Source organism: Hippoglossus stenolepis, chromosome 8 (assembly GCF_022539355.2).
Source record: "Hippoglossus stenolepis isolate QCI-W04-F060 chromosome 8, HSTE1.2, whole genome shotgun sequence".
Lineage (NCBI taxonomy): Eukaryota > Metazoa > Chordata > Actinopteri > Pleuronectiformes > Pleuronectidae > Hippoglossus > Hippoglossus stenolepis.
The window spans coordinates 6724533-6735454 of NC_061490.1; the positions used below are offsets into that span (position 1 = coordinate 6724533).

The following is a 10922-nucleotide window of genomic DNA, read 5'->3' on the forward strand; positions in this document are numbered from 1 at the left end:
TAAGGATGTCTTTTAAGTGTCCGCTAAAAACATATACTTTGTTCAGTAGGCATGTTCCTGAATTTACTTGGTGTGCCAGGTTATTTGGGGCTTTTATTTCCACTAGTATTATTAATATTTATGTACTTCCTTCCGTATTTCAATCATTTGTTTACTGTTGTGTGGCACTTTGTACTTTTAAGTTGGAAAGTGTTCTGTAAGTAAAGTTCTTGCTCTTTATACTTGCTCTTATTTACTTATTTATTTATACTTGCTCTTATTATACCTTCTCTCTGGAGGGTTTCTTTGATGGGATGTTAATGTTAATGACGTACAACTTCACTTTGCACCTGCCATATACCCAACATGTGCTGCAACCTTCCTCTGTCATTCAAACAGAAGGGATGAACATCCTCGAGATGCCACAAGCAAATATCACTGAGAGGAAATTATTCATTCAGAATGAGGACAAATAGATGGACTGCCAGGTCTGTTATTAATGTGTTTATCTGTCATTTGCTGTCATTTGCTGTGGTGCATTTTTGCCTGAATTGTAAGCCAAGACGTGTTATTTCTTCAGTTTCCTCTGCTGAGGTCTTTTGGATTCTCTTATACTAATGGTTTGATTTTACTTAGATATATTTGGTTCTATATTTTGTTATTCCCTCGGTTTCTTTCACTTTCTCCTCCCTTGTAGACAAAGAAAAGTATTTTCTATGACAGTAGGCCTCTGCGAGTAGAACCAGTTGCCCACAGAATAATAATGCAGTATAGGTTAGGTTGTTGATTTTCAGTTGCAACTGTCAGATTTTAAGATGAACTGACTTGTTTGAACAGCATAATCATACTCCATCAGTATTGAGCAATTCACACTTTAATAGGTGATTTATTTGTTTGTTCCAATTGTCATTGTGCTGAATTAAGAAAACTATTTGCTAATATTCAGTGTATTCCACTTACAACTTTGCTGCTGCAAATCTGACCTCAAGTCATTTTATGTAAAAACAAGTATTTTCTGCTTATTTCAAACTTTAGAACACTTAACAGAGTTAACTTAAGTTATTAAGTTATTTCTAGACTGGTAATAATTATGTATGATTTGTTTGTCATGTAAAATGACCCTACTTCTTATACAGATCATTTCACTTGTATTAAGTAATTTTCTCCTCAGTTTTAGTGTTTATTTCTCGTATTTTTGGTGAAGCTTTTATTGCAGTTTATTTATTTTCATGACAGAAAAGCACAGTTGTAAGTGATATCATTAGTAACGACTGTATTGCATACTGAGTCAGATCCAGGGCTTTGTATTGTGCATGTCACTAAAATGTTTCTGAAACTGAGCCATCTATGTGTTGATATTCACACCTGTGCTTTATACTAACAGGCCAAAAATATCTGCTGGGAATAGGATCCAATACTAGACCTGTTTGATTCTGTTTGTAACATGTTTCACTTCACCAGCATTAAAACATCAACGCTGCCAAATCCTGACTCAGTGCACACGTGCCTTTATTGTGAAGTCAGAGAACTTGTCCTTGAATCCTCTTAGCAGATTAGCCTCTCAGAGGCAAACCCTTCAGTTGCCATGATGGAAGTGAGACGGACACTGTTTTACACTGTAATATAAACGCAACACCCAAGCTGAGTGAGATGCCTTGTTTGCACAATGTCAGGTGTAAACCAGAGAGATTCAGAGGAGGATGACGATTCTGACAGTGACAGTGAGTCAAGTGGAAACGGTTCATCTTTCACTGCTTCTCTCAGCAGATTCATTTCAGGTGGGTCACTAACATCTTTCTTGTTTGTTTGAATTAAATTCTCGAGGGAAAGCACCATTATTAATGATGGTTTTGCTCAATTTAAGGGACTCAATAGACTCTCTTCATCGCAGCAGCCATTATTACCTTGTCATGATTGTGGGAACCAATGAGGATCAGAAGCAAAAGGTTCCCTCATTCTTTATAGCAGAAGTTTCTAATGTAGTGAAGAAAGTCAAATATCTGGGTGACACCAGTAGGGATGATTTATGCGATGATGATGACGATGTGCAGCGTCAGTGCTGTAAACTGCACAAGCCAACATGTCAGCACTCAAATCTTCCATTTGTACAGATGATGTTAAAATAGCACTGTTTGGAACCTGCTGTTCTCCACTTTACACAGCACACTTACTGTATCGTGCAGCTACAGTCATGCAAAACGGGAAAAGCATCAGGTGGCATTCAGAATTTTGCACTTGAACTAATGTGATCTGAGTATATTATAGTGGAGCACATAGGGACAGGTAGAGTTGAATGTAATGCAGCCATTATTACCGTTAACATAACGTATGTGCTTCTATTAAACTGTTGATATATCTAATGTATATTCTGACTAACGCTGCATGATGAGCCCACATTAATTTACTAATGTTTTAAATCTAATTGTTTGTAATGTGTCAGTGGAGGATGACGGACAGGAAGCGGTGCGGCGTCGCAACTCGATGACACCATGTGTTGACGATGACGTCAGAATGTGCGACAGTTGTTGTAGTCCTCACGGAGGCGGGGGCTCTAACGCTGGATTTAGCTCTGAATTCATCTCTGGACGCTAAGGACCGAGCGGAGTTTGCGTGCATATGACGGAACTAACGCTTTAAATATGAACTTTTATCACAATGTAATATGGCGATGTATAATTAGCTGTTATACGTGAGGTTGCTCGTTAGCCTAGCTTAGATTAGCCTCCTAGCTAAGCAGCATTGCCCAACACAGTTTTGAAAGTTATGTGTGACAACACAGAGGAAGTCTGTAGCGGTAACACCCAGCAGTCAGTGTGACTACAGGGAGTCGTTCATGTGTTACTGTGGTAAACTGGTTAAATAGGGTTTCTCCGACACTGGGACTGTCTCCGAAGCGTTTCCAACATGTTGAACATCCCGACCCAGTCCTTCCCTGCGCCGAGCTCCCAGCAGCGGGTCTCAGCCGCCGGTCAGTCCGGGAGGAGCAAGGTACCACCACCACCACCACCACAGCACATTGACATATTGTTACTACACTGAGTTTACCTGCTTTACAAAACCTGCCTGAGACAGATATACTTCGATATGAGATGCACAGTTCGAGGCTAAATCTCGGGTTATTTTTCTGTGTTGGCATCATGAAGTATTCTGCTGTAAATTTAAAATGAAAGTGGCATGCAAGGATTATTCTGTAGGATGAAGATGATGCTTTACAGTTGGTCTTAATGTCCCATCACACATCTCCAGGTGAGAATAAAACTAACGTGACTCTGCCCTTACCTGACCAGGTGGCCTTGAAGCCTGGTCACAGTCTCATGGACTGGGTCCGGTTTGCCAAGAGTGGTAAAGATCTGACCGGGCTCAGAGGACGTCTGATCGAAGTTACCAAGGAAGAGCTTCAGAAACACAACACGAGAACCGACTGCTGGACCTGCATACGAGGTGAGCCTGCGTGGTTGACCTGGAACAGGGCTGGTTCCCACTCTGGAGGACCCTTAATGACAGTCAAATGATCCTTGATTCCACTTTGACCTGAAGTAGTGTTTAGAGTGGTGTGTTCCAGACAAGGTGGCCCATTAGGAATGACAGCTAGACCAAACCACTGACTGCACCCTCACAGACTTGCATCTCCTTCAGTGTTCAACTGGACTCTGGGATGAACTGATTGGATTTTGGGGGTTTCAAGGTCATTACCTAAGTCATAGGATTTACAATTTTATTGAATTCCTGAAAAATCTTCTCTACAGGAGTTAAGACAGACATGGATGTTAATCGTACTGAAGTGGTTGGCAGAGGTATTGAACCCTGAGGTGGTGATTCCCTATGTTTTCAGGCATGGTGTACAACGTCACCCCCTACATGGATTACCACCCTGGTGGAGAAGAGGAGCTTATGAAGGCAGCTGGGATCGATGGCACAGACCTCTTTGATCAGGTATATAAAGTCAATCAATCTAATTTTCTTTGTATAGCCCATATTCTCAAATCACAATTTGCCTCTTAGGGCTTCACAAGGTGGGACATCACGTGCCCTTAACATGAGTGAGGAGAAACTACCAAAAAAAACATAGAAACCTCAGAGAGAGGCAGTGATTGATCCCTCCCCCGGAAGGGACAGAAGTGTAATATATGACAAATGTAATAAAGAAAGTTAACTTTTCCAAGTTCAAGGTGCAGTCCTACATTTCCAGGTATTACAATCACAATTAAAATGACTTCAACCTTGATGATTGAAATAGTCCAAGAGTTTATACAGCACTGTCAATAATTTGTATTTATTAAAAGTTATTTGGAAATCATTTTCAACTGGTATAAGATAGTATCATTAGCTTACAAATATAAGTCCCATGCTTGGTCTTTATTGCTCACTGTGGCCAATGGGTGCCTTTCGAAGCAGGAACTATAACATGTTCCCCAAACAGAGTGTAAACAGGACCCAGGACCTTGGGAGGCCTGGGACATATTTTGTTTTGGTGGCCTTGTGAGTGCTGCCAAGTTTGATGTATTTCTGTAACTTGTTTAATGTAGGTGTGGGCAGCCTTTGCATTTGTTGCTATAGTAATGTGCATGCTTGTTACACAGGTTCATCGTTGGGTGAACTATGAGTCCATGCTGAAAGAGTGCCTGGTGGGCAGGATGTCCACTAAAACTGCAATTAAAGGTACACAAACACACACACTTTTTGACCTTTCATTTAAATTTGTTTAGGGTTAAAATACTGGTAGCTCAGAAGCCATTTTCAGTCATGTCCTGCAGAGGAGTGTAATATTTAGTAGTTGTAGTCGTGTGACAGTGAGTCTAACCCTATTCTGAACTTAAATCTTTGCTATAGTGTTGTTTTCTGTTTTTCTTCTCAGCCATCATCCCTCCTCCACCACTGACTGGCCTCGCCCCACCTACATCATTGGCCCCTCCCCCCGACAAAGACTCCCGACCTCGGTATAAAACATAGGAAATATGAATCACACATTTATTTATAAAGACATGAGCACATTCATCCATAAACTTCATTATTGTCTCCTGTCTGTTGTTGATGTAGGTACGACTGGTTCCAAACTGACGCGACTGCTCATCTAGTCATTTATGCCAAAAGAAAGGTAACCCCTCCTACACAACCATGAGGCATCAAGCTAGTAACTGATCCCGTTAACTGCTTTCAGACCAGAACTCTGTATAATCTCCTGAAATTATCCTGGAATGGCTGCATGTGAGAATGGAAATGCCCGAGTCAGTTGCACCCGAAATTCTCCAGAATTTTTCCAGCCCAACCCCCTGGTAAACTCTGGATAATGAGCGAGTCCAAGTGAGAACACATCAGGAGATTATCCGGACAATTCACTGAGAGTGACTCAGCGTATTGATGACATTTTAACATGTAACAGATGCAAAACTGAAAACCCCCCCAAAAGAATACAAATATCTCTGGGTGAGAAGAGGTGCCATACACGTAGAAGACACCAACAAAGATGGCAACTGAGAAAGACTTTTAAAGGTGACATATTTTTGCTTATTGTTTCTGTTCTGTCAGATCCCCAGCTCAGGCTGCACCACTGTTGACCTCAAGGAGGGTGTTCTACGACTGGAAGTACTGCTGGGCAAAATGTCCTACATGATACATTTACGTGAGTAGAGATGCGGCTTTCTACGATTACTTTTGTTGTCTTCAGTAAGAATATAACTGTGACACACTGAGGCTCAGCACATGTAGTTCACTCCCTGTGTCTCTTCTCTCTCTCCGCTGAAGCCCTTTGTAACATCTGTTTGTGAAAAAGGGCAAAAGAGTTTGTTTGTTACTGCCAGTATAAGCTGTTGTTTTAGAAGGTGGTCATCCCGTAGAGTGTGGTTAATAACATACAACTACATTAGTGTATTCCTATTATATAATTCCTGTCTGTGGACAAAAGAACAAGTACCGTACATTTAAGTAAATCGCATTGAATACATGATGTCAGAGTTGAAAGCTTTATTACGACCTATAGTTTTGACAAACATGATGTGCTATATTGAGACTCTGTAATGTAACTCATAGTTTTCAGTTGTTGTTTACGTTGTGTCACTGAGGTGTTGTTGTCTGTTGTGTTTTTGTTGAAAGTCAGAGTGATTAAACATGGACACAGACATAATATTCAGAATTTGTTTGTAAAGTTTTGTTTGTTTTCCTCCTCGTTCAGGTCTCACTGATGAAGTTGAGGAAAATGTTTCTGGTAAGACAACAGCTTGACTCTGCTTGACGAAAAGGTTTGAAAATCTGTGCTTAAGTTTATTTTTAATGTATCATTTGTTTCAACAGTCCACAGTGCTTTCTCAGTGGGAAAGATCCAGGTCACGTTACGGAAACGGTCTCAAGGCAAATGGACAAGTCTCGGTCAACCACTTGAATTCCACAACTCATTTCTATACAAAAAAGACAGAGGTGAGATTCCAAGTCAGAGAAATCAGAAGTATAAGAAGGATTGTGCAGGCTCCACACAGTGGGAAGCCATTCCTCCTTCACGCTCTGTATCTTTTTTTAAGCTTTAATCAGATGGCATCTGACATTTGCTCCGTTATCAGGAAACCAATGAAAAAGTAAAAACTACATCACTTATCTTTTCACAGCTCCCTACTACCGGGATTGTGTGTTGGTGTCTAAGACTGAGGTGAACCACAACACCCATGTGTTCAGACTGCAACTCCCACGTGGGACTGTCATGCATGTGCCTGTTGGAAAACATGTCTACCTCAAAGGCCTCATTCAAGGTAAGAACTCAAGCAACCGGCTACAGAAAAAGTATCTGAGCTCTGCGGCTAATATCATCAACAAAAGTTGGAGTTAATTTGGAGTCAAAAGTTCCTAAACTAAAGTCCGATCAATGATTAAATGTGTGTGAATTACTTTCATCGATACACTTTTCGCTCTGAGTTTGATTTGCAAGATGCATTTGCAGATCTTAGAAATCCTCTGCTCATGAGTTATCGAAGCTGGAACGGGTTACAGAGTCATCTCATAAAGTTTTTGTCCACAGACACACACACACACACACACACACACACACTGTCTATACTCAGACTGGACTGGGCCCAATATACAGTTGTATTTGATATAAAGTTTTATTTTCTCCTGTTGTCCATATCCAGACAGCGAGGTGGTGAGGCCGTACACTCCAGTAGATGAGAACCTGGCAGCAGCCTCCCAGCGCTCCTCACAGGACTCAGATCTCTACCTCATGATCAAAGTTTACCCTGATGGAGTGTTCACTCAACACCTCACCAACATGCACACCGGTGAGGCACATGACTTTTAGTAGCACTTTATTAGGAACACCTGTAGTTAAACTAAAAGCTATTGACCTTTTGTATTTTTGGTATGAATGCAATAGAGTGTTTTAAATTAACTCCAGTAGTAAGAAATTAAATGATGTAAAAAACAATCAAAATATAGCCTGTAAAGAAATATTGAAAGTTTTACATGGTGTGGTTTAGGACTCACTGAAATAATAAGATATATGCAATCAGACAATAATAATGTTACAAAAACATTACATTTACTCATCTGCTGTAAAATGATTTGGAAGTAAATATAATGTAATGATATTCTATGTTATATGTATAATATCAAAACTATGATTCCACATCCATTCTTTGTAGGTGTGTGCATTATTGCTCTTTTACTGGTTATGAATGTGTTCGTTATAGTTTTGGATTCATACGTTTAATTGGACTGAGTTTTTGAGTTGCTCTTTGTTTTTGGCCACTGACATTTCTTTAGTGAAAAGGTGGATTCAGAGTTTCCCATCACATCCTTTTTTAATTTGCTTTTGTTAAAACTATTTACAGCTGCTCTACACATGTTACACACAAAATATTTTCTCTTACTAGCTGGTAAATTCAATTAGCAAGGCTGACCAGGTTAGCTTTTAAAGGAAATGATTCTGATTGAAAGTACAACCATTTTGAATCCTGCACCTGGTGCAGTGACCTTTCTGTATCTCTTAAACTTTCCAAAGGGGATTTGGACTCACTTCAAACAGACTCTGTCTTCTGATATTATTCACAAAAAAGGGAAGTGATGCTCCCCAGAGGGTAACTCCCTGCTGGGTTTGTTTTAGATGTCAAGAGGAAATGAACTTGTGGTTATGATGTCATATCTAAAGTGTAAGTTCTGTAACTCACATTCATTGTCTCTTCATAGGCTTATGAAAAGAACTCCCTTATTCTCAAAGTAGACACAACATTTCAGACTAACCAAAACAGTCTCTTCTTTTTCGAAGCCGTGAACATGTCTCTAGGTTTTTACTTTGTGGGGTCTATTGGATTATGTATGGGTTTGTTATTCACCTGTGTGTTGTTACTCTGCAGGAGACCATATATCCACTAGTGGTCCAGAGGGTACCTTCACTGCCCGCCCCCTCCGTGATGTCACACACCTCTACCTACTAGCAGCAGGCACAGGATTCACCCCGATGGCTCGCCTCATCCAACTGGCCCAGGACATGGACACCATCAGGTGGGAACTGTCAGGAGGCTCTGGAGGCAAAACACACATTCATAATAACATAATATTGTTCATATTATTATTACCATTTGAAATATTTATCATTTATTTTACAGTGGTAAAAATAAAACTCATGTCTTGTCTGTTATCTAATCCAAAGCACAGTTTAGAGAGAACGGCCGTCGTGTGTTCTGTTTAACTGATCCAAGGCTTTGCCTGATCTATTCATGACATGTTTGTGTGTTCTCAGAAAAACCAAGCTTCTCTTTTTTAACCGACGGGAGGAGGACATCTTTTGGCGCCGTGAACTGGATGACCTGGCTGCTAACAATGAGAGGTACTGCAGCAGTGTGATTTGAAGTCTTCTGATATTTTCCCCTGTTCCAACCTGACCTGCAAATATCATTAATTAACATTCAAATAAATGAGGTGGTGGAGTGTGTAAGAAAGTGGATGTGTGAGCTGTTCTGAATTTTGAAAAATAAAATCACTGAGAGAATTCTGAGAGGGAAGCTGAAGAGAACTTGCAGAGTTGTGTCAAAGGATCAAATGTGACTGTTGCAGTGTGAATGGTTCACACGTGTGTGTGTTAGGTTTCAGGTGGAGTACGTCCTCTCTGATCCCTGTGAGAGCTGGTCTGGCAGGACGGGTCGAGTTGATGAGTCCATGCTTCAGGATTTCCTCAACAGGCCTGATGGGTCCAAAAGCTACGTGTGTGTGTGTGGCCCCTCTGCCTTCACAGAACTCACAATGGGGTGTGTATGATAACCTTTACTATAACTATATAAACTTTACTGCACTCCACAAGTGCTTGGACAAAACTTCATCTCCAGGGACAGTCACAAGAGTCTAAATAGAGATCTGGGGTTCCATCGACATCAGGCAGAAAGGGTCAGAAGCATCAGGCTGGAACATAAAGAAAATAAACTTGATGTTGAAACAACGTTAGCCAAACCTGATCAGGGGAAACCTGCGTATTTCGTTCAGCCACTCAAATTTGGTTTGTGAGCGTCTTTTTTCTTTTAAGTAACTGTGATAGCAGCAAATGATCTGCTCCTTCAAGTTCTGTGGGTGTGGGTGTCATCTCCTCATGACTCTTGTTATAGGTGTTTCTTCTGCATGAGATCAGTGGCCCCCAATCCTAAGATGTACTTAAAAGTTATTCTGATTGTTATAGACAGTTACAAAGGTAAAATGAACATGGTATGGTATGTAAACCATACCGTACAAACTTATTTACCGCTGCAAAAAACAGATGTCCCTCCAGATACAGAGAGGGATGAGAGATTTTCTTTTTGTTTTCTCTCTCTGTCTCTGTGTCATTAGACATTAATGTCTCTGCTTGATGAACTGTACCTGTCTCAGGAGTTTGATAGCAGTTTGACCTCCTGTCCTCTTTGTTCTTCTTCTTCTTCCAGGTTGTTGAAGCAGCAGGGATTCAGTGAAGCGGAGCTCCACGCATTCTGCGGCTGATGTGCTCCACCCTGCAAAGACTGCGTGTGCCTGTGAGGGAGAACGAGAGAGATTTACTTTTAATTTATAAACCAGTGTTTGTGATAAATCTATGCACCAAGGATGCGATGATGCTGACTGAAGTCTGTGTGGAGCAGTTAGTAGATTTCATTACATCTGAGCTGAAACATTGTAAATATCAGTGTAGAAATAAAAGCAGGAACACAGACTGAAAAGAGGAGGACTGAATGGGATCATGTAAATTGATGATGTACTGTATATGCAAAGACAATGAGCATGAGCCTGTTTGAGTTGCAGAGGATCTTCTGCAGACACGGTTACGTACATGCAGGTACAGTTACACCACTGCAGTGCAATAAAAACGTGGGGACATACTCACCAATCCCCCAAGTTTTGTTTCCTATTTGTAAAAACTGTTTTTATTGAGTCAAATCTTGAACCATCTTAAATTCAAGTTAATCCAACTAAAAAAAGAGTTGATTTGTTTCATTCTTTCTAAAGGTGCTACACGTACGTTTTTCTAATGTTAGCATTAACAGCAGTTTACTTACCATTCTAAAAGAAATGTTGCGAGATCGTCATCGACATCTCACCTTCTCCAGCAGTGGAAAGAAATATCAACCAGAGAGCCTCCTCCTAGCCATCACCTAAGCTGCACTAAACTTTAGGGAATTTCTGCACATTTTCTGCCCCCTGGTAAGAAGTCCAGATAATGTGTTAACACTGCAGGAGATCCTCCACAGGATTCCCTGCAAGCTAGCTGGGTGTGTTGATGACGTTTCTAATGACAGACACAAAAACATGAACACTGCATTAGTGGGAAGGAGCATTGTGGGGATTGTATTACCTCACAACCTGCTGCTGGAGCTGAGCAGGTGGAATTCATTCTGCAGCACACGGCTGCTCTGTGCACCAAAAACATCCCATCATCTGGAGTGTGAATGAAGAAAGGTTCTGAATACTTTTGTAAAAGAGAGGTTACGGATTTTTTTTAAAAA

General features: G+C 40.7%; 1 protein-coding gene across 1 annotated transcript; it reads left to right on the forward strand.

Annotated features, from left to right (window-relative positions):
• The first annotated feature begins 1543 nt into the window (after positions 1–1543).
• Positions 1544–10323, forward strand: LOC118114212 (cytochrome b5 reductase 4). The gene is made up of 16 exons (XM_035164527.2): positions 1544–1757; positions 2843–2967; positions 3267–3420; positions 3812–3912; positions 4560–4638; positions 4835–4916; positions 5017–5074; positions 5506–5599; positions 6149–6181; positions 6268–6390; positions 6576–6716; positions 7095–7241; positions 8316–8463; positions 8702–8788; positions 9045–9206; positions 9870–10323. Exons 1-16 carry the CDS (start codon positions 1646–1648, stop codon positions 9922–9924), a joined length of 1701 nt encoding a protein of 566 aa, XP_035020418.1. The 5' UTR covers positions 1544–1645; the 3' UTR covers positions 9925–10323.
• Positions 10324–10922: the final 599 nt, after the last annotated feature.

Bases quoted from the DNA above. Each gene is read 5' to 3' on its own strand.
- LOC118114212 (XM_035164527.2), top strand. From the start codon at position 1,646: ATGTCAGGTGTAAACCAGAGAGATTCAGAGGAGGATGACGATTCTGAC. The intron at 1,758-2,842 runs GTGGGTCACTAA...CTGGTTAAATAG, and splicing joins TCTCAGCAGATTCATTTCAG to GGTTTCTCCGACACTGGGAC. The intron at 8,789-9,044 runs GTACTGCAGCAG...TGTGTGTGTTAG, and splicing joins CTGGCTGCTAACAATGAGAG to GTTTCAGGTGGAGTACGTCC.